Source organism: Harpia harpyja, chromosome 2 (assembly GCF_026419915.1).
Source record: "Harpia harpyja isolate bHarHar1 chromosome 2, bHarHar1 primary haplotype, whole genome shotgun sequence".
Lineage (NCBI taxonomy): Eukaryota > Metazoa > Chordata > Aves > Accipitriformes > Accipitridae > Harpia > Harpia harpyja.
The window spans coordinates 27800170-27823967 of NC_068941.1; the positions used below are offsets into that span (position 1 = coordinate 27800170).

The following is a 23798-nucleotide window of genomic DNA, read 5'->3' on the forward strand; positions in this document are numbered from 1 at the left end:
GGCACATCCGGGTTGGAAATGGGGTACAAACTGCTCAGGTCTTTTGATGGTTTTCTTCTGAGCTGCTTTGAAGTGCTAGCCTCAAGCTAAAAGGCAATCTGAGTTTACTGATTTTGCGTTTTGTCTGTACAGAGATGAAACGGAGCCTTCAGCGGCCTTGAAGAAAGGCTATTACAGATTGCTGAAGAACTTTGCAAGGGTCCGGATAGTAGCAACAGAGTAAAAAATTTCCCTAATTCTCTCTTTTTATAAGCTATCACCAGCGACATTTCAACAGTAGTAAAATCTTTACCATAAAACCTGAGTGGTTGTGAACACAGTAATAGAAATTCATGCCCTGCTCCTGCCCATATTGCTGGGCTGGGAGCTCCAGACTGTCACATTGCCATTTAATTTAATTGCATCACCGGGGAGCTGCAGGTCCTGCGGTGCTAGACATGCCACCAGCACAACGGGAACCTGCCCCGATGATCTCACAGGCTGAGTGGATGAGAGGGCAAAGAGAAGCAGAGGGATTTGACCAACATCACGCTACACAGCTGAGATGGGCTGGAGATCCCTGTTGGTGCATCTAAGGGGGGAGCCTTTTAATACCAATGGCTTTTCCATGTTCTTGGTACCTCTCCAGATGCATTGCAGATGCAAAGGTCGCACTGCCTCAGCCTATGTTTTGCTAAGCCAAAGGAGCTGAGCTTTCTTTGCTATGTCTTGGAAGCAGGGACTCAGTTCCCTGCATCAAGCCACCTCCTCTACAATTGCTTCCTCCTTCCTTCCTGATCCATATATGCTTTGTGCTTTCCCCATGGGTTGCTAGATACCACCTTTGAGTGCCCTAGGGTAGCTCAGATGTCCTCATGCAGCTGGCAGATGTGGCACAAGATCTAAGGTGAGCAGCTGTCAGGGTGGCAGCTGATGACCAGGGGGGATCCCCGCAGGGATGGCAGCCAGGGAAGCTGAAGGGGGTGGTTGGATGCTGGAGCGGAGCTGCAGGGAGCTGTCAATGGCTGGAGGGGGATGGGGATGGAGACAGGGAGGGCTACAGCTCAGGGATGCTGTAGGTGCTCAAGCTGATGTAGCACTGCTTACCTGTCAGTGATGTGAGGACAGCTACCTTGTCCCCCATGGTGCATCCTCTACTTGCATCTCACTGCTCAGAGTGGGATTAGGGCAAGTGTTATGAGTGTGGCCAGATCCAGCCCATTCGATGACTGTTCCCTCCGTTTCCCAAAGACCGCAGGTGACCATGGCAGGGCAAAGCTGGGACTGGCAGTATCGCTGCCTCTTCTCTCTCAGCCAAGGACAAGGTGGGGACAAAACAGGAATGTTTTGCACAATATACTGTGTGAAACCACCTTCCTTCTGTGAGGACTAAGTCCTGCTCCCGATGATACTCAGATGGTCCCTCTGTGGCTTCAGGTGCATGTGAATGGTGCAGAAGTTGTCCCTACACGGCTTTAGCCATTGTGAGGAGAAAACACAAAGCCTTATCTTGGACATACTTAGTGTCCCTCTCAGTCAGAAGTTACTGCTGAAAATCATTCAGCTTTAATACAGCTTCTTTCTAACTTGGGCTGAAGCAGGTCCCCTCCAAGTGGAGCAGTTTGTTTAGCAGAGGGTATAGCTTGACAGGTTGCCAGTATTGACCGAAGGAGGTCTCAGCAGGATGGGCTGGCCCTGGCTACGTTGGCAGGCATAATGAGATGAACATGTTGAGCCAGCCTTCATCTCTGGCACCCACGGTGGCCACTGCAAGGGACTGCAGGTTCAAAAGCTCCATGCCAGGGGGTAGAGGAGGCCTGGGAGTTGTCCTGCCCTCCCCACGTGTTGCACATCACCTGCCACGCAGGCAGACTTAGGCACACAGCCTATCCCAGAAGGTCAGGGAGACTTCCCTAGGAACATGGCTGCAACTAATCTTGTGTCCCCACAGTGGCAGAAGCTCACTTAGAGTGGTCCATCTTGGCTTCTTCTTCACTGCAGTTGTTTTGCACTCTTGCTTGGCAGAGTCCTTTCTTTGTCCTTCCCCATGCAATGGGAGTAAATAGGTCAATGCTTTCTGTCACCCAGGGCTTTAGAAGATCCTAATGCTGTTATCTCAAAAAGCAGATAATGCCGCAGTCTGGCTTGTAAGTAGGCATCTTGGGACTTATGCTTATGAAAAAGTAAATGGCAATAAAGAGGTTCCTGCAATACACTACAGCATGGCAGACAAAGAGTGCTGGAGGCACGGTGAAGTTTTGCCACCTGAACGCATGAAAGCCTTCTGTGGTGGCTACACTGGAGTTTCAAAACTCATCTTCTCCGGAGATACCCATGATTTTTAAAAGAGATTTCAAAGTCAATTGACAGTTGCATGGTTGGAGCCAGGAGGGGTAGCTGCAGCTCACAGCTAACAATGCTCACTTCTGTGTGTGAAGCCAGAAGCCTTGGTCATGTTTCAGTTCCCTGGGGCAGCAAGCCAGGCTGGCTGGTGTGTACTAGGCACATCTGATGCCGGTCTGCCTTTGGTTTTGGTGGTGGCTGGTGGGAGAAGGGAGGGGAACTAGCAGTAAGCTATATTCTTTATGTCGTTATATTTCTAATGTTGGTGTTCTTGTCTTTATGTCTATGCATTCTTTAGCTATGAGGATAACAGACCCTTCATCAAGTAAGAATGACCTGAATGGCTGATAAATTTCATTTATCAGTGTGGTCTCATGAACCAGCTGTCAGATCAATATTGAAAAATCATTAAAGCTTCTGTCATTCGCATTTGAGGCAGAAGAGCAAACTGTGCAGCAAAACGGTCAGGCATACAGCTAACATGCAGAGTAAATGCACTGCATATGTATTGCCAACCAATTGTCACCATATTGGCTTTATATTCTCTGATTGGATATTACTTGAATTCAAGGTGAATGTTCCCAAGTTAATCCTGTGTAGTACAGACTTGTTATACCAATAGCAACCCTGTGGTCCACTGTGTTCTGTCATTGAGAGTGCTTTATGGTAATATAAATACAGAAGTAAATTTCCAGAAAGGTACATGGGTGGTAATCCCCATGATTCCTGTTCTAGTTAATGGGAGCAGCGCAAGAAAATCTGTGTTTGGTGCATTGGAGACTGTCTCCTTACTCATTGGACTACCTAATTTTCCCTAATTATAAATCTCTGATTTTCAATTACATCAAAACGTGGATGGTTTTGTTTCTTTATTGCTATAGAATTGCACTATGGAAAAGAAAAACTGTGGAAAAGTAACAGCAAGTCTGTACAAAAAGCAAAACAAAACCCACAAGCCACACCAAAAAAAAACCTGCGAAGAAAACCAAAAATGCCTAGAAATTACATGCCTTAGGACATCCGTGCTTTTTCTCCTGCAGTCAAAAAGTAATGCGCAGTAGCATGAAATAGAAGCAAATCAACATTGCAGTAGACTTTCAGTTTGTTCTTCTGGTGAAGAGTCCTTTGTGTTCATTCTTGCAGCATCATTCCCATGTTCTCTTTCACCGCTTGGTTCTTTTTATTTCTGCGGATACAGTATGGAGCTATTCAAAGTAGTCTCCACACCCTCTTTATCTCCAGGTCTTGTTTTCTGAAGCACAACACTGTAATGCGTGCAGTTTGCACTGTTGAGGGTCTTCTAAACCCACAGATTCCTTTCCATCACTGAAGGTAGCATATTTCCACTAAATAACTGTTTCGCTCCTGCACACCTCTGCAGCCAAAGGCTTTTTAGTTGCGTTCAAGAATTGGCTGTGCTTCAGAGCAGAATAGTTTTCTGATATCCTGGGAATCATTTTTAAAAGACTGTGTAAATGCAGGAAGCTTTTAATCATGGAGGAGAAGAGAAGAGGGAGGGGAAAAAAGTGTTTTCCACTTCATTTGTTGTTCTTTTTTTAAGGAAAATAAAAATATTTTTATTTTTTAAATTGACATGCAATTAAGATGATAATGTACTCTCACTGATGGTGGAATCTCAGGGAGAAAAATACACCAAGCGGCTAAAGCTGTAAACTTTATCTAGTGGCTACCTTTCTGAAGGATTTTGAGAGTGCATTTTCAATTTGCATCATGCTAAATATTTATTAGCAGGATTGACTGGAAATGCTTCAAAGGAGCTGTTCTGGTCTGCTAGATACATAATAGTGATTTTTAAAGAACTGCCTTAATAAGCGGTTACCTTAGGGAGCTCTTCTGGTTGTGTGGTTAAGTAATACATATTTTATAAACTTCAGTGGAAGACTTAATGCTGTATTTTTGTTCTAATACCTAAAGAAAAAAACAACAGAAAACATTAATACAACTTCAGTGTGCTTCTGTTTGTGACAAGCCCTGCTAAAAGGAGAAGGATTCAAGGCTGCAGCTGCCATGGAGTCTCCATAGTGGAGACTGCCCGCCTGACCTCTGCAGGACTGATTTTTCCCCTAAGCTGCTGCTGCTTCATCTTTCTCTCCCTTGCCCCATGCTCTGCTTAGCCGATGGAAGCCCAAATATGCCCAAATCCCAGCCAAAGTTCTACAAGGCTAAAGTGGCTTAGAAATGTAGGCAGGTCCTTGTCCCCGCAAGCCCTTCTGCAGCACTCCAGGCTGCTTTGGGGCGGACAAGGAAGCAGAGGTGCTGGCTGGCTGCAGGCTTGTCTGCTTTGGGGAACCAAAGGGTTAAACAGTGAGGAAGGGGTGCAAAGATTGTGTATCATTGCATTCATTTTTATGATGTTCCACCTAATGATAGCACGGGAAGACAGAAGAAAAACAAGGCCTTGAGGGAAAGAGCAAAAGGATGCTCACAGTGCTGCTTGCTATGCACTTCCTGCTGTGCTTCCCAGCTAGAAGTTAACTCCCTCCCCTGTGCAGCAGCAATCCCTTTAAAGCTGTAGGTAATTTAGCATGTGGAAACTAGGGAGATGCCTAGGAGCAGGACCCAGTTCCTATCCTGCTTGTCACACTTCATCTCATGTCCTGGTATTGGAAGATCAGTCTCTGAGAAGTTAATTTAGCAGGTGACTAAATGTTATTTAGCAGGGTGACATGGAATACTTCTCCTGCTATCCCAGCAGAGCTTCCAGCTTTCCTGAAAGCGCACTGAAAAAAATAACATGCAGCAGCTGTCCCATGTCTCCAGCTCTGTCTGTCCAAGCAGAAAGGTGCTGGGAGAAAGCAAGCAGAAACCCATATTTGCTTGAACAACGTTTGGGGCCAAGCAGTGGCTGCACCCCTACTTCTGCTTCCCTCCTGGGGTGGAGCAAGTGATACTTTTAGTTTTGCAGCCAATGTGAAGAAGGATTGCCCCTCCTTTTCTCCAAGCCGAAGTGTGGCAGCAGCTACTGTTTTAGCAAATGTGGTGTGTGAGCGCCTATACATGTATATATATTTCCCCTCATCACAGGGTGGAAGAAGTGTGAAGCAGCATCGCAGAGAGCCTCCTTGTGCGGAGCTGATCTGGCAAGCAGTGAGGGCTTGCCCACCTGCTTGTAGTTGTTTATCTGGCTTACAGGCATATGGGAGACTAGCTAAAATGCAGCAATACATGTGTCTTGGTGTTAAGTGTAAAGAAGTTAATCCAGCTGGCACTTCTGCCCCAGTGAAACCAGTGGATGCTAAAAAAGTGACATTTAGAGTTGTTGTTTTGGTTGGTTTATTTTCTTTTCCTGCCATTTGCAAAAATAGCATCTACATGTCATTTACATACACACTGCTTTTACATATTAAAAAAAAAGGAAATATGCTTTGGTTATGATAAATTTCTATGCTTATAACATTTCCATTTCCATGTATTTCCTCAAGCTTGAAGATTTGTAAACTGCATCCAGCTTGAAGACAAAACTCCCTACGACTCATTTTGATATGCTGTTTTCTTTTTGCTAAAACCATAGGCAAAGTCTTCCTGCTTGTAGGTGTGTGCCTTCTTTTGTAGATGAAAAATCAATCCCTTTTTTTTTTTTTCTTTTTTTGTTTCTCCTAACAGGTCCTGGGTTATAGGTGCAATAGCCCTGCTCTGCCTATTAGGACTGACCTGGGCGTTCGGACTCATGTATATTAATGAAAGCACAGTCATCATGGCGTATCTCTTCACCATATTCAATTCTCTGCAGGGAATGTTTATATTCATTTTCCATTGTGTCCTCCAGAAAAAGGTAAGACAGACAGTTCCCAGCAGCAAAAGAGGTGGTAACAGGGTGTTTTGTTGCCTAACAACTGCAGCATGACATCATCTGTGTGCCCTGAATTCATCTCACGCAGATTTATCTCCGTGCACCTAATAAGGGTGGTATTTAGACTGGAAACCAGCAAGATGCGGGGGAATTAGGTGATAACGAAGATATGTGGCAGTGGCATTTCAGCAGCCGGGGCGCTGGCGACAAGGAGCGCATCACAGGCAAGGGAAAAGGCAGCTGACAGTTTGCAGGGCTTTAGGGTAGCAAACCTGTAAAAAGGCTTTGCCTACTATCGGCCAGATTCTCCTTTCCCATATGCCAGTGTGAGGTGGGAGCGACTCCACGAGCATCCAGAGGGTCCTCGCGTGACTGAGCGCACGCAGCACAATGGAGCTTTACATCCTCATTTGCAGTCCCTGCAAGAAACCACCCCCTTCTATAACAGCATATATGGGTTGATGGTACCTTGCAGGGGCTGCTTCCCCTGCTTTTTTAAGAACTGAACGACCTGTGCTCTCCAACAGTTCATTAGCCTTTGTATTGCTTTGGTCCTTGGTGGGCTTTTGGAAATCTTCCTCAAAGCCAGCACACACTAAGTGCTTCTTGGTGGAACTTGAAGTATGCCCCAATTAACATTTGCAAGATAACAGTGGAGTAACTTAAGTAAACTCTGGGGAAAAAAAAAATCAAAATAAAAATCTCTGTGTGCATATGTAGATCAAACTTACAGCCTCTGACAATCAGTAATAAATATTTTTAAGAACCATTTTATTCTCCACTGAAATTCAGTAGTTACAGAGTTCTTGAATTCTGTGCATGTCTGCTGATAATTTTTTATGTACATCTTGGTTTCAAAGGGCAGTTTCTTTATCCAATATTGTCATGGTTTAACCCCAGCCAGCAACTAAGCACCGTGCAGCCACTCACTTACTTCCCCACCCACCCAGTGGGATGTGGGAGAGAATCAGGAAAAAGAAGTAAAACTCGTGGGTTGAGATAAGAACAGTTTAATAGAACAGAAAAGAAGAAACTAATAATGATAATGATAACACTAATAAAATGACAATAGTAATAATAAAAGGATTGGAATATACAAGTGATGCACAATGCAATTGCTCACCACCTGCCGACCAATGCCCAGTCAGTGCCTGAGTTGTGGTCCCCCTGCCCCCACTCCCCCCAGTTTATATACCAGACATGATGTCACATGGTATGGAATACCCCTTTGGCCAGTTTGGGTCAGCTGCCCTGGCTTTGTCCCCTCCCAACTTCTTGTGCCCCTCCAGCCTTCTTGCTTGCTGGGCATCAGAAGCTGAAAAATCCTTGACTTCAGACTAAACATTACTTAGCAACAACTGAAAACATCAGTGTGTTATCAACATTCTTCTCATACCTAACTCAAAAACATAGCACTATACCAGCTACTAGGAAGACAATTAACTCTATCCCAGCTGAAACCAGTACAACAAACATACAAACGTAGGGAAGAGTTTATAAATGGATACATCTGGGTCCCAGTTTCTCAGTGTATCCAGTGGCTTTTGGTGAAATCGTTTACTGGGTAAAGTCAGGGCCATGTTGAGGTCTGTTCTCCATCCGAGAGTCCCAAGCTTGCTCCTGTGTTACCCGCATTTTCCTGTGCAGGGAAGGGAGATCTGACCTATGAAAACATAAGCAAAATTCATCATAGCAAGTGAGCCCTGCGAGAGATGCCACTGGAAGGATCTGCAGAGCTGTGCGAAAATGTCATTCTTGAAACCAAAGGAAGACTTCTGGGGTTCAGAGTTATGTCCTTGTCATTTCATCTCAAATTTGTGCATCTTAAAAAGCTTAAAAGCTTCATCAAGATACAACTGCCTGCTAATGGTACCAAAACTTTCAGCAAGAAAGTTTCCAGGCAAGATGATAATAAGAATGTAGGAAGCATCACCATCACTAATTAAACCTGCAGGTGCCTCTTTGACAAGGAGTTGGAATTTCAGCACTATTCTCACTGGTCCATCCTCTCGCCTCTAATGCACCTTGCAAACGGTTAGTCCCTAACCCAGCATCCCAGCACAGCACCGCAGCCTCCATGGCTATCGGGGTGCTCACTCGGCATACAAGAACCATTCTCTTTTCTGTCTCAAGCCAGTCTACACCCTTAAACCATCACTGATGACTGTGGGATCGCTCCTGATTTATGGCTGCATAGAGGGAAGGAGAATGCCGCTGGTACCTTGCTGTGGGGTGGATGCATCTCTCTGACCCAAGAGCTGAGGGAGGAATTATTTGAGAGGAGAAAAAAAGAAAAGAAATCCTTTCCTTTCCTATCTATCATGGACTAGAAAATCAGCGAAAAGCTGCAGAGAAGCAAGCAGTGGGTGGCTAATTAAAGCAATTGAATTATTTTCTCTCAGCAAAGGATTGATTAGGCACTCAAGCATATTGGGCACTCGTGGTATTGTGTTTGTCTCAAGCGCTTAAGGAAGAGCCTAATGAAAAAGCTGTAATTTGCTATTTAAACAGTTGTTTCACAGAGTTTTGAAATGCTCATAGATAGTCTGGCAAATTTTCATGGCCAACCGTATGCTCCGAGGAACCTCAACTGGTGTTTTGGGCATGCATGGTTTTTTCTGAGCTCTTTTTTTGTCAGTGGGCAACACAACCTGCTTTTGGCTTTTCAGTACAGTCTGCTCATTTTCAGTCTTGTCCCATCTAGTTTCTGGGTATTGCTGCCCATAAAAAGTCACACCTGAAGCTCAGTCAAAGCTTAGATCCTGCCCTGGCACAAGTCAGCATAGTTCCCCTGAAGCAAAGGAGGTGGCACAGCTTTACTTCAGGCAAGGAGTTGGCCCGGTTTGACTGTAATTCCCATTTAAAACATGACTGACTTGCATGGTGCTGTGGGAAAGCAGGCTCCAGCCACCCCTGTGCACTGGGAATATAATCTCTAGGGCTGCTGGCTCTACAGTTTCCTCAAGTTTCAATTTGACTGCAAGAAATAATTAAAAAAAAAATTAAAAAATCAATAGCTCTTATATTTTTCTTTTGGAATTTTTCTTCTTAGTCCCCTGCCAGAAGCAATAACTTTTAGTACCTTCATGAGCCAATATGCTAGTTTATATCAAATCTATGAGGATATTAATTTTCAGTCATAAATAGTGTATCTGTAGTTTCTCCTGTGCTCCTTTGATGTGCCTCAGAGGAAGCTACAACCGACTGGTGTCAACGAGCAGCTTTGCTGCATAAAAGCAGTCCCTTACACCATCATAAATGGTGAGCTCACGTATCAAGAGTATTCAGCTGCAAGGTGTAATAGGCTTCTTCCCTGTGTACTGCAACAGCTATCGTTTTAATGAACCACTGAGGAAAAATCAGGGGCTGTGTTGAAAATCAGAAGGCGGTGGGTTGGAGAAGGAGCTGCCTGCTAACTGGTGTTGCTCTTTCCTTGGCTAGGTACGTAAAGAGTATGGAAAATGCCTGCGCACACATTGCTGTAGTGGGAAAAGTACAGAGAGCTCTATTGGCTCAGGAAAAACCTCGGGGTCACGGACACCTGGAAGATATTCCACAGGCTCACAGGTAACCCATGCTTCTTGTCCATGTCCCAGTGCTTTGCACTGTTGTGCCAACCCCCTTCATGACTATCCTGGGAGGGAAGCTCCTCTTGGCCCAAGGAGCTGCCTGAGGGCTCTCCCCAGTGCACCCACAGAGATTTCCCTCCCTCATGGATCTGAATTCAACATGGTGGCTTCCCTTGGGATGTGGCGGCAATTAGTGCCTCTCCAAGAACTTTCTAAATACTTGTGATGAGAATAAAAAGCCCAAATTTGTGTTTCAGAGACAGGTGGGTGGTCATCACCTGAGCTGTCCTGCTTGCTCTCAATGGGAGTCAGGAGCTGGGAGCATTTTGTCAGCTATGCTGCATCCTAGTATGTCCTTTAATCATGAGCTGAAGGTTGTTGTCACCGCAATTGCCATGTATAGGAATGGTGCTATAACAACCAAGTATTTTTCTTGCTAAAAAAAGACTGGAAGAGTCTTGCAATAGCCTTCACAGTGAAAGGGCTTGCTTTCTGGCATTCGGTGGTTTGATCAATTCCTTGCCTCACTCGATTTGCCTTAGGTTATAGACCTCTTAGGAGAATCCATTGGGGTCAGGTTATCTTATTAAGTTACCGGATTTGTTACGCTTTGGTCACCTGAAAATTCAGGTTTTGTGTAGTTTGTGCACTTACCAATTTTGAAGCTAAGTTGTACGTACAGATGCAGATTTATGGATGAACAGTTCATAAAATGAAGAAGCTTACTTCTTAATCAATAGAAACCAAACACAAATTTATTCAGTATTACTAATGGAAGTAATTATACATGACAGTTCCACTATTAAATTATGAAAGACATGCAGTGAGTAACAGTTTATAACCTCCCAGGAAAACCTAATTTGCGATTTATGTCTTGGAGCAAATTATTACTTATTTTCAACGGTTTCCAAGATGTCATCCAAGAGCTCCACTTTGGCATTTACATAGGTCTGGATGTTATGCAGGGCAAATAACAGCAATAGAATATGGAGACTCTCTCCAGTAGGCCATCAAATCCCACAGTAATCAATAATGTCCAAAACTCACTATATCCAGCAACACTTAAGTGCCTGATTTGAAAGCCTTTGGTTTTACATAAGTTGGCTACTGGGTAGATGCCCTTCTCTCTGCGAAGAGTTGACTTTAATGGGCCCTTCCTCTTGGCAGTCTCAGCACAAGAAAACAATCCCTTTTGAGGGTGAACTGAGTCTCCTGGCAGCAGTCTCCTCAGGGCAGGCAAGGTTTGAGGTACAAAGGAAGATTATTTTGCCTGCAGAAGCTTGTCCTTGGAAGGATGGAAGTGCCTGAGACCTATCGTAGGCAGGAAAAACCTCACACAGCTGATGGAGAGCGGATGGAGATCAGAGTTGTTGAAAGCATCTGACTCCTAACTTTCGAATGGAGAAGTCCACAAGGAAGAAAATTCCTAAGATCCTTTTTTTCTCTGAAAAGCACTTAGGAAGCAGAATAATTAATCCACAATGGATCATGTCAGAGAAATACAATGGATTAAGTGCCCAGGTGAAAAATAATTGCTGTAAAAGTGCATGGGCTTCATGTCACATTGTGCTTCCATTTATAGAGGGCTAATGCATGATAAGGAGATCCCATTACTACATAGTTAGTAAGTAGACTAGGAGGCCCTTTTCAGCTGTGACCACATGAGCAAGCCCTGGAAGATCTCACATGGCTAAGATCCCGCTACAGGAAGCACTGGATTTTTAGCAATTAGGAAAAACATGGTCTGTCACAGTGGGAACCAGCCTTCCTGATCCCCCACACTGCCTAGCACCACTTTTACGCAGCTGTGGGAAACGTTCATCATACTCTGAGACGTGAGGTGAGGGAGTTTCCCCTGGACACCTGGGTTCCCCAGTCATCTTCATACATGGATTGTGGCTGAACTGCTCGCAAGATGCGTATTGGCTGATTTTTTGATCTTTTGCAAGGTCTAGTTGGGGAGGAGCGAGACAGTGTCATAAAAGCAACAGAGGTAGATACTCCACAGCATATTTGAGAAACAAAACAGAAGGCAACATATTCAAGAAACTTTTTCCCCAGCAACAGAAGCTATACCACAGATGGCAAAACCATCACAGATTTTTCAGTAGGGGAACAGAGTTCGTTCATTTGGGGGGGATTTTTTTTTCCCCCCAATATTCCCCAAGATGGATAGTAGCTATAGAATGCTTCTGTTCATTCAGGGACACCAAGACACAGATCAAGGCTTCTGTTACACTTCACAAAAAGTAAGAAAGATCCAGGCTACCTCAGATAGTACGGGAAGCATGCGTGCTTCTGTGTGTAAGTTATTTTTCCATTATTTGGTGCTGTATTGGTAAATCTGTAGCTCGCACAGGTCTGGGTTTCTCTTGTATGTGACTTCTATTGCTTTTTTTAATTAAGATGTAAGCAATCCTATTGTGCACTACTTCTTTGAGATTGGCATTTGTGTTACGAAGTTAGGCAGGCAGGGTCTGGCATGCACGAGGCGGGTTATAGCAAAACAGCAACCGCTTGCTTACAGTTGGCTAGAAACAAGTCTCATCCTGAGCTAGACATACCAATAGCCATCTTTAGTGAGCCACAAAGAAACCTATCTGCAGCTGCTAAAAATTCATTACCTGCTGTGGTTCAATCCCTCTTCAGAGCCGGATTCGTAGGATGTGGAATGACACAGTTCGAAAGCAGTCCGAGTCCTCCTTTATTACTGGAGATATAAACAGTTCAGCTTCACTCAACAGAGGTAATTATAAACTGTTTTTCATATCTCTAACTTGTGATGGCTTTAAGGAGTCTGAAATGTGTTGCCCCTTTCCTTCCCCCCTCCCCTTGAACGGCACTGGACTCCCACATAAGAAATGTTACAATGATAAGTGGGAGGAGGTTTTGTGATGGTTGTTGCCCTTTTTTCCTTTTCTTTCTTTATTTTTACACATGCATTTTCCAGAATTGTCATTTCTGGAAGGGAGTTAGGAAAAGCAAAAAAGATAAATGAAATGAAGTTGAAAAGAAATCTCCCTTTTCCCTCAGCAAACTGCTAGTGCCAGAAGCTGCTGTGGTATCAGGCGTCATTTGCTGATGGTGAAAATGGGCCGTTATGGCACTGTACAGCCTGTGTTAAGCATCACAGGAGTCCTGATTGTCCTGGGTATGTAGCAATACTGTCATCTTTACAGAAGCAAAAAGGAACAGCAGAACATAGGCGTAAGAAAAAACTGTGCTTGGAACAAAATTGTCTGCGTTGATGTTAATATACCTAGTTTGAAGAACTGACTGATGTGAACTTTATAGACATCTGCGGAGGAAAGGCTATCAGAAACGTATATGCCAAACAAAATGTGGTGCCTGGCACAGGAGGAAATCTGAACAGCTTTTTTAAAAAAAAGTCTTTTTCAGGGAGTTGCAGGAAAATGATGGTAAGGGTATACCAGAAAAAGAGCCTCAGAGAGTGGTTTCTTTCTCTTCCAGTACAATTACTTTATGGCTTAGCCTTGAGCAACCAGATGCCAAATTCTGTTTTGTCTATCTGCCCAGTTGATGCTGGAATTAAGAGGGGGTAGAATTGGGATTACTGGGCCCAGCTGTTCTCTCATGATGGTGAAAATCAGAAGTTATTTCCAGTCCTGATGGTTAGACTGCAAAGCTCAACTGATAAGTGAGTTGGGACTTTGGTTCTTATTCAGTCTTTATTCACCCAGAGTTCCTACTGATTTTAGGGTGAGTTTTGCCTGAGGATAGGCTTGAAGGATTTTGACTGTGCTGTGAGTAATATTGACTACTGAGTGCTGGGGAACTAGAGGTATATGATTCAGTTCTCTGAACATTATATATATCACCCAAATCAGTGCAAAGGGGAAGACAGTGTAGTTAACATGGAGATGTACTTTTCCCCCTCCACCCACTCTGGTGGTTTTTGTGCCAGGATATTTTCACTTTACACTGAAGGTTCATTAATAAAGACGGCTATAAGATGCCGTTACAGCAAATGCCTGATGTATCCACATGCATTGCCCTCACGTCTCTCTCTGGCTTTGCATCAAAGACTGGAGAGCTACAGCCAGGCTTCTCCAGGGCTAATTTACAGGGCGATCGGTTGTCGCACAAAGGTTACAGCAAGAACTGCTGTTTCCCTTGGCCATCCGTCGCTCCATCTCGGCTGCAAACCAAAGTGTGTTGTGCATGAAACGCTCACTGCTTTAGTTAGCGTGGAAGTTGACTTCCTCTCCGATGCAGCCAAGGCTACAAAGGGCAATGCTTTAGTAAACGGGATCTTCTGGGCTTGTCAGCGAAAGAAAGGCATCTCTCCTTTTTCAGTTCAGGGGGTTTTTTTCCATGCAAAGAAGGGAGTATGACCATAAATTGGGAAAGCTATGAAGCGGTTTCAAGTGGGCAATCTTCATCTCAGTGTGGCGAGAGCCTGTTACTAGATGTGCCTGTTATTTAAAGGTCAGTTGGGAAATGAACTGTCAAGGGAGGCATCTTCAAAGCAGATTTCATCCAGCTATTTTCCTTGTGTAACATTGGATGAGATGAATCACCCGAAGGGCCTGAATCTCTCCACTGACTACAGAAGCAGGCTGATAACTGTCTTGGAAGGGAAACTTTTTAGGTGGGACACTTAACTGACTTGAATAAGTTGTACTATTATACGGGGCATCCTCCCTCTTTTTCACACAGGCAGGCACAGTATTTGTTGTTGTTTTTCTCTTTTTCACACAGGCAGGCACAGTATTTGTTGTTGTTTTTTTTCTTTTCTCATAGACAGAAGTATCTGCAAAATGGAGGTTAAAACATTTCTTTGGGAGTTAGTATCTCCAAAGCAGTGGGTGGTCACTTCTGCTAGGAAAATACACCTGACATCAACAGTAACCCGAACTGCATGGGGCCCCAGATATTTCACACTTTATCCTGTTTATTCCAGCTGAAAAGAAACATTTGTGGTCATAGGGCTTTGCATAGAGCATAAGATGTTTCTTCAATCTCTCCAGAGAGAGCTGCAGCCTGAACAGACCAGTGGGGCAATGCGGTTTTCACAGTTCTTGTCTTCCTCTTAATATTTTAATATATATCAAGCTTTAAAGGAGCTGTTTCATTAATGTTTTATTTACAAGTGTGCAATAAAAGCTCAGAGGAGTCAAGTGCGAGCCTTGAATTATATGGTTAGTAGCTTTCCCTGCCAGAGGTTGATACAACAGGCTCGCATACCTGTTCAGAAGTCCCTCTCCAGCCCTCCCAGCCTAGAGACCTTTTGCATGAAAGTATCTGTGCTATCCCGAATTAAACATTCTTTGTGTGCTGGTATTTTTTTCCCAGAGCCTGCAGACAGCAGACCCCTTTCTAAAACAGGGAGAAAATGATCCTTTCTCCCCAGAATCACCCCATCCTCCAGGTCCTGGCCTGACTCCACTGCTCCATGTCCTGGACCAGTGCTGAGTTTTCATGTTTCTGTCATGGGAGCAGAAAGCAGGGAGACATCCTCCAACTGGGGTACTTTCTCCTTTAAGCCTTTTTTTTCCCTGATCACATTCACAGTACTTGCAGTCCCCTGCAGCTTGATAACATCCCAGGCAAGACTGCTCTAGCTGTCCATATTCCTGTATGATGACAGGCATCTCTCTATACCATACCATCCCCTCTTCTTCCTCCATGAAGCTCCTGGGCATCAGTCTGGAATATGGTGTCTGTGTTAGTGCATCCCTTCTTTAGACATGTAACTGTCTTCTTCTGATTTAGCAGATACCACATTGCTTATGGCTTTTTTCAGCTCCAGATCCTCTCTTATCTCCTACCCTCCCCTGCAAAGTAATGGGCCATAATGTTATTTTTCTTATTCTCATTTATCATACCAGGAATTTCAGGCATAACCCCAAACTTGCCTGACGTAATGCATTCTGTAATGAAAGCTATACTCACTTTTGACTCCTAAGATATACACAACCATTTCAGATATTTCCTGAAGGTAACATCTAATTACAGATTAGTTCAAAATGTTTCAGGCTTCTTTTCCCCTTGCTGCTCGTTATGGATTAGTAATGGTGTGGATTTGGGGTTGTTATGCCACTGAAATCAGGAGGAAGGGAACAGAAACTGGCCGTGGATTTCCTCTTCCACTGTCAAATGAAGAGCATGCCAGTCCACCCCATGGTCATGGAGTCTGTTTCAGGATCCAGGGGAATTCCTGCTCCTTGCACTCCCACTCTGCAACCTTGCCCAATTTTTCCCACCATGAGTCTGGCTGGATTGCTCTGCCATCTGTTTCACCTCCACCCTGTGCTCTACATTTCTTTTCCCAGTGCTGAAAACTTGCAGGGCTGTAAAATCTGAACCAAGCTGATTACCTTGTGAGTAGAAAACGGAAGTCTCCCTTTGCCTGTAGGGTGTTTGGTGTAAGTGGTCTTGTTACAGGCACTTGGATGCAATGCTGAAAAACTGGACCAAAAGGGGTGCATGTAGGATGGACTGTTTGCTAAAACTTACTACTTTGAAGGCTTGAAAGTAGAAGGTATGAAGGAAAAGCAACAGAGTTTTCCTTTGTGTTGAGCTTCATAAGGAGAAAGTGGAGCAGATGGCTGCTTGGTTGTAACAGCAGATTTGTTGGTACTTGGGCTAAGGACAGTTTTTAAAAAGAGCTAGAGATTAGAAGCAATTAAGAGCATTACTGTTATTCCAAGTCTGCTGTACTTGTGCTTTGGTAATCTAATCATGGGCCTGTGCTGTACCCATGGATGGAGCCAGCAAGGGAAATCAGCATGGTGCTGATGGCAAGAGGATTAGATTGCAGGGAACCACTGTAAGCATGAGCGCTGCTGGGCTCTGATGGTACAGCACGGGCCTGAACTTTGGATACATCCAAGTGGCCACCTCAGGAGCTTGAGGGACAGGTCTGTTTAGCATGAAACAGCCATGCGACTCCAGCCTATTTTTATCCATGTCTTAGGTGAGAGGTAATACAGTAGTTACTGTCTCTCTTTGGATATGACACAGCTGGGAGAGAAAAAAAAAACATCCTGAACTATACAATACTTTGTTACCCTTCAGGTTTTCAAGCTGGGGGGGGGGGGGGGGGGGGATATTTTTTTTTTCCAGAGAAAAAATTGGAGTTATCTGTTAAAGAAAGGAGTGTTCCTTGTTTTGGTGAGGCTCGAAAGCATCAGGGACGGAGTTTGTCACTGGTATGAGGCAGTGCTTTGTTATAGGAAAAGGCACTGATGGAGCTATGTGTATCCATTCAAGTTAGCAGATAAGGGGAATTATATCTTCAGTTGTGGCAAATGCTTACTGTATCTTAATGGTTTTTCCCTCTTTGGGGAAATAAATAGGGTAGGGGTAAAGCCACCAGATTTCTTTGAAAATAGAAACTACTCCAGAAGTCTGTTGCATTGGGTCAAGTGCTGTACTCCCGCTGTAATGCTCTGAGTCTCGGCTTACAACCTAGACAGCAAGTTTAATAGTTTATTCCAATAACCATCTTGCTATACAAACAGGAGTATGTGCACCTCTTGTATTTTGGCTATATGCATATATACTTTATATCCCTTCACCCCCAAAGCACTGTACACCAGCCCGACCACCCTCCTCCACAGAGGTCTCCTGGAGGGATTTCTTGGAGGTCTACATTGCTGCTCCACTTGTCTGAAGGACAAGAAACATCAGGGAGCTGTAAGAGCAGAGCTGTTTCATGAGGGAGAAGAGCTGGGAGGTGAGGGAGAATCAAGCACAAGCCATGCCCTCACTGACAGGGCATGGTCCTCCAGGGGCTTAAGGCAGCAGGCAGAGCTGGGTGCTGGTAGCAGGGTCCATCCACAGCTCTGGACAAGGTGAGGGGATCAACTAGGTCCAGGGTCCAGCCCAGAGCAGCAGAAGGTATTGACAGAGACAGGGCTGGAAACTGGGCTACAACCCGGGTCCAAGGTCCAGCCAGGAGACAGACACAAGGCAAGGACTGGGTGCCCAGGGCTGAGCAGCGGGTGTGGGTCCCCAGTGGGTCTCATCAGGGCCACTAAGGCCTATTGGAGTCATCAGGACCCTGACAGCTGGTGCAGGATTGGACCCCATGACCTCTGGCAGCTGCAGGATGGTGAATCTTAAACATGAATTCATCCTTGTGGCCCTAAGGGTCCATTCATGAGGGAGCACACCCTTGCCAGCAAACTCCATCAAACAGTCATCACAAATCCCTAAGATCCCCAGTATTGGCATGCCAGATATTATTCCTGGCTAGGAAAGCCATATTCACTCCCTGTTTGTTCCCACGCAAATGGGCTGGAACGGGAAATGGAAATGAGGGTATTGTTTGTCCCTGCCCCTTACTTTTTCTTCCCAAATGCATAAGTGTCATTGCACATCTCAGCTTCTAAGTAGCGCTCCAGAATAAATACTTGATTTCCCTTTGCTTTATTATTTCTCCCCTGCGTTTTTATATCAACCACAAAGACTTAATCTGAAATGTACACAGGAAAACGGAAAATTATTGCTACTGTTTTCAGAGATAATCAGTTTAATGTCAAATTCATGTGGATTTCTTCATAATGAACAGAACAAATTGAGCTCAAATTCAAACAGTGGGAATCTGAGTCAGAGAGGAAAATTAAAATGAAGAACATTAATATCCTGATTTCTAACCCAACCGAGACCTGATTGTTTCCTAAATGAAATCTCCCATCAAATTCCTCCCACCCACCCAAAAATATAATTAAGCTGTGATTTGCAGGCTGAAATCGTATCTGCACTGTTAACTCAGCAGGGACGACTGTATGTGTTGCAGGGAGGGTGGGTGAAGTTTTAAATTATCTTCAGGTGGCCATATTATCCTGCATTTTTAAGAAGCAGTTATATAGAAAACACAGTAGAAGGTGAAATTCTTCCTCTCTATAGGAGACTCACTCCAGAAGATGGGAGCTGTGTGTTAGCGGTGGGGCACTGCAGTGAGTCAGGTTTGGGTCTCTCTCCCCAAATCTTCCCTTTCTGCTCAGAGATGGGGGCTGCTGGATGTGTCTCAGTGTTGCAAGATGAAGATTCTTTGGTTTAGCTGTCTGCAGGGCTGGTGGGTGTCATGGTCTGGACATAACTTGGCAATACAGCAGTGAAAACAGGGTAGAGTTTCGTGTGATTAAAAGGAGAGACAAGCAGATGAGGAGAAAAAGGGAAGGAAAAGGAAAGAGCAAAATGGAAAATCAAGATTCCCCTGGGTGTCTCAAACCCCATTCATGGTACACTTCAAAGAACAATTGCTGCTCATTGTAGCCCATTTGCAACGCTGACCTTTTGCTGCCGATGCCTAGATAAAGCGGAGAGCGGGTGGAAATTTGGACCATGGAAGCGCTACTGTTGTCATGCGTCAGTCTTTCTCAAGATGCTCGTTCGCTCCTTGATGGATTGATGTGACCGGCGTGACAGTCAGATTTCTGCTGAATTTATATTGCATATAAAACAAATAGCAAGCAGCCAAGCTCTGGGAGATGTGGAAACGCCTCTACTCATCTTGACAGGATATTCAGAGGGCGCCATCAACTGATCTATCACAGTCTGTCTAAACACTTCTTACTTGCTCTGAGTAACACCAATGGCTCTTCTTGTGGCTTAAAAATATTAGAGAATAAATACTTTCTCTGTTTTCTTTCCATTTGTTTTCTTTTTACAGTTGGCAGCAAACAGTGCCCCAGTTTCTCCTGTGAAGTCAGTCAGTTTTCATGTCATATCTTTCACAGAGATGGTTTTATGCTGTAGGGGTTTTTTCATTTTAAATCAGCAGGTAGTAGCTGTACGAACACGCAAGTTGGCAGGCAGAGTTAGTGATGACCACTGCAATTTTTAAACATGTTTTCAAGCTTGCCAGATCACTTTTTTTTCTTTTATTCTTGTTCCTGTTGTGGCACTGGGGTAGGCAGGTTCAGTGCAGATGTCCAAGGTGCCTGTGGTTGCTTTCCTTGGTCATAAATGCATCTGCAGATGCTTAGAGGGAAGTCACCAAAATATTCCTGGGTATAAAAATACTTTGCATTCTTTTTTTTTTTTTTCTGAGCACTGAGCAGTTCAAAAATAATTGGACTAAAGAAAAGTGTCTGTCCCCTGCAGACACTTTGCTCCTGTGAGTGCCATCACTGTGTGACTGGGGATGTGGTATGGAGCAAGAGGTGCATCTGTTTAAATCTGAGCTCCCAGTGGAGATGGTTTAAGTGCTTTGTGCTCCATTTTCAGTGATGCTCAGGGTGTTCTGGAGGTAAATGCAGAGGACTTCTCGAAGTTGAGCCCAGGATGACCCTGGTAGGGTCAGCAGCCTCTGTGACCATTCAGAGACCATCATCTGCCAGTGTGCAAATCTCATTTCTTGGTCATCCTTGCTTCAGGTCTAAGACACAGCACTTTTCCCCAGAGCCTATCCTTTTTGCAGAGTGCTGAGAGGTGTCAGTGCTTAACACTGTCCTTGCTCACCGTTGCTGAGTCAGCAGGGGCAAGGGGCTGCATGAACCTGAGGGCTGTTGCGATCCTTGCCCTTGAGCATCTCCCTTCCCAGTGGCTAGCAAAGCCCTCAGTCCTGGGAAATTTAGTCTTTGTTTCAAGGGATTCATCAGTCCTGGAGCCTGGAGGCCTCTGGTTCAGCCACGAACAGCAACTGCAATGCCACTGTCCTCCTGCCTCTGGAGTACAGTTACATGTTCAGTTTCTATTCCTTTCCAGTCCAGGCTGCCACTTGAGAAGGGGGTAATGGTTTTCAGAGGTGTGTAAGTGTCCCCTGGCTGTTTTGTGGAAATCAAGGGGCGAGAAGCAGGGTGACAGTCCCTGGCGGCATCTCTCTGCTAATCCAGAGCAAACCTGTGGGCTGTTTTCTAGTATCTCATCCAGCCACAGTTTCTCGAGCACTGTGGCTTCTGCTCTTCACCAGGAGGATCAGTGCTCAAGAGTGCTTGCTGTCCCATCACCGTGGATGCTTGTAGCAGTGCTCACAACACCAGGGAGAGCCTGCAAAAGAAATAGCATGGTTGATTTATAACAGGACTTTGAAATTTCCATTTTACCCAGCATAGGAAGCTGTTCCTTTACTTCCCCATCTGACCACCGCTGGCGATTTCCTGATGAAGCTCTTTGGTTTCATCCCCCATGCCCTTCTGCTTATTCTGTTGCCTCTTGTAACCCTTACAAACTACACACATCCAGATGGAGGACATATTTGGAGGGAGTAGTCCACGTGCAGTTGCACCGAATCAGCCAGGAGGGATTGCTGTTTGCAAGCCATAAATCTCTGCAACCCTGTTAAGTGACTGTTGGTTTGGCTAAATGTCAGCATCTGGCCCCAAAGCGACCCATCCTGATAATCACATATGAAGTAGAGAGAAATTCCTGGTATATGACAGCAGAGGAGTATTTTCTGTTTGTAAGGGAAACTCGGCATTCTTTTGGACTGGCAAATTGCCTCTACTGTTTTGGGTTTTTTTTCCTCCTCTTCTTTTTTTTTTTTTTTTTCAATCAGCCATACATATTATGCCAGGAAAATTATGATTTTCTGCATCAGGAATCAAAACTTAGGGAATTTAACTCCTATTTCTGCCTACATGCAAAATGAAACCCACTGCCGATTGTCTTCTGGTTTATTTTGCCTCTCTGCTGCCTGGGACTGAGTTAGCTGAGATTTATTGCAGTGATTTCAGTGAGTGACGTGACATTCTTCCTTTGGGAGATATTATGAACTGGCTTTGATTTTAGGATTGACAGCCATATAATTGGAAGTTCAGTCATTAGGTGGATCAGATTTAAAGAGGAAAAGTAAGGGCAAGGCAATTTCTGAAATCAGAGCAGGCTTTAGGGAGTATTAGATCCAGCAGAGTATTGCTGCAAAGCAATCTTAATATGATGACTGTGAAGGAGGAAGGAAGAAAGCGTGGCTGCTTATATAGATTCCTATAAGTATGGTCCAATTTCCACCATAGGCAGGGCTCTCTGCACATCTTTGGTAAGAGCTCAGGCCTAGTGAGAAATAAGCATAAGCAGGAACAATTAGGGATAATGCATGTTTGTATAGTCAAGGTACAATGAGGTATAAACCCTTGGAAGGGGTAGTGGTGATAAAAAGAAATGTCCCATCCTGGGACAACATTTCTGCTCCAGGCAGTTGAGAAAGAAATCAGCAAGTGGGCAGATGTTTATAAATTGATGTAGACTAGCTGTGCATTTCTATCATGGCCTGCAGATTATAATCCAGCAGAGGTTTGTCATTTGAAATTGTTGCAGAAGAAAGGAAGGAAAAAAAGGGGCAAAGAATGGGATGTTTCATTTGGCAGAAGATGGCCCAGAGCTTAACAACCTCATTTGCTGAAACTCCATTTCACTGCAGTCAGTATTAATAGCTTCTCAATGAATAGATTAGATGCTGCAAGTGACAACAAACCTATTTGAGAGAAATTTAATAGGGAGGTTTATTGAAGTTTATTAACTGAATCCTGTTGGCTATTATAAGAACACAGCTCGATAAATCTAAACGTCAGAGCATTTGTTGGAGGGAACCAGGAAAAATGCTGAAAATACCTGTTGACTTCCAGCAAATATGTGTGATTTCACTTTTCATAATTGCATTCTTCATTGGAATAAATTGCAAGTGAACACATGGAAGACCAGGATTCCTTAAATGCTTGAAAACTCTGCCTGTAATGCAGAAAAGGACACTACTGAATGCTGGTAAGGAAAGTCACAAAGACGACTAGAGCTTTGAGTCCTACAAACCTACTTTGAATGTATTTTCTTTCCCCGGGAGTAAAGTGGAATAAGTAAGTTAATGCTGAGTGATATACAGAACCAGCCGGAATTTACAAACTGAAATCTGTGCAGAGAGGCTATTTCAGTAACATTCGAGTTAAGGAGATGAGTTATTTACTACGGTTAGGGTAAGGCACCATATGTTGTTGTGGCAGTTTTTTAATGGACACTTAAGAGAGGATTCATCTCTAACCACATCTTTGGTGTCCAGGCTAAACTGTGCTGCTGGATAGCTCAGGCACCACAGTACCTTCAGGGAATGGTCCATATTCTCTCTGGCTGTCGCTTGTCTCTGCAGGGCGGTTCTGAAGTCAGATATATGAAGTGCAAGAAGTTGAGGACTTGATTTATGGTGGCTGTGAACAGCAAGATAAGCTGGGTGCTTCAGGAGGCAGAGCGGGCAGGAGTACAGCACCATGCCTAGCCCTGCAGGAAGGGAGCTGCATGGTTGTCAAAATGGGGAGAAAACAGAAAGATTAAGGTTGACCAAAACCACAGCAGTACACGCTTTTGTTATTGTTTCTTTCTTCTGAAAACAAACAAAAAAAGCCCAAGAAAACTACATTTGGGGACTCCTGGGTCAGAGGCAATGAAACATTTTGTTATGACTCAGATGTGCTTTTTCCAAGCTATTTATTTTTGTTTCTACTCTACTGAAAAGATGACATCATATGAAAAAGTCAAAGTCAGCTTTCATACAAACCACTCTTTTGGAACAAAAAATGAAAACATTTCATTTGGAAAATACTGATTTTTGTATGAACATTTTTGAAGCATTCAGCTGATTCACTAGTTCATCTGATGAAATTTGTTAACTGGTTAGGTCTCCTTTCTCAGCAAAACTGCACTTCTGGCATGTCTGCTGGACAGTGGGGGAAATCTCCCCATCCCCAGTGAGTATCCGCACTGCTAAAATGCACGTAGGAAGAGTAGAGCTGATTTTGGCATGCAATTGAAAATACCTGAAGCCAAAGAAGATACACAAGGGCGTTGTTACCTCTGTGGAGAGATCATCCCAGCTAAAGCAGTCCTGCTCAAGCTGCTTCAGCCTGGTAGAGCCACGCTGAATGACATTATTTTTCAGAAAGCCTGGAGGAGCAGTTGGATCCATTTCCCTTCCTGTTGGGTAGACCATGCAGATGATTCAAGTTAACGTAAATGCCTTTGTGTGGCTTTGTCAGCCAGCTGCCCACAAGAAATTATTTGAATTTTGTTCCTGAATGATGCAGTCTACAGTCTGGCAACATGTGCTTGTCATCATCATTTTCATCCTTCACTCTCAGTGAGTGGATAAATCATACTTGTGTTTAACAAGGTGCAGTTTTCCCTTACAGTTATAACACCAA

General features: G+C 44.2%; 1 protein-coding gene across 22 annotated transcripts in view; it reads left to right on the top strand.

Annotated features, from left to right (window-relative positions):
* ADGRL3 (adhesion G protein-coupled receptor L3) overlaps positions 1–23798 on the top strand; it is a 530989-nt gene that overhangs the window by 484488 nt on the left and 22703 nt on the right. For 16 of the 22 annotated variants that reach the window (XM_052773946.1, XM_052773768.1, XM_052773863.1 and 13 more), the window contains 4 exons: positions 2621–2647; positions 5947–6115; positions 9575–9700; positions 12352–12448. In XM_052773946.1, the coding sequence (XP_052629906.1) occupies positions 2621–2647; positions 5947–6115; positions 9575–9700; positions 12352–12448 (419 nt within the window). The remainder of the gene's footprint in view (positions 1–2620; positions 2648–5946; positions 6116–9574; positions 9701–12351; positions 12449–23798) is intronic. The other 6 variants (XM_052773825.1, XM_052773846.1, XM_052773894.1 and 3 more) reach the window with 1 other exon arrangement.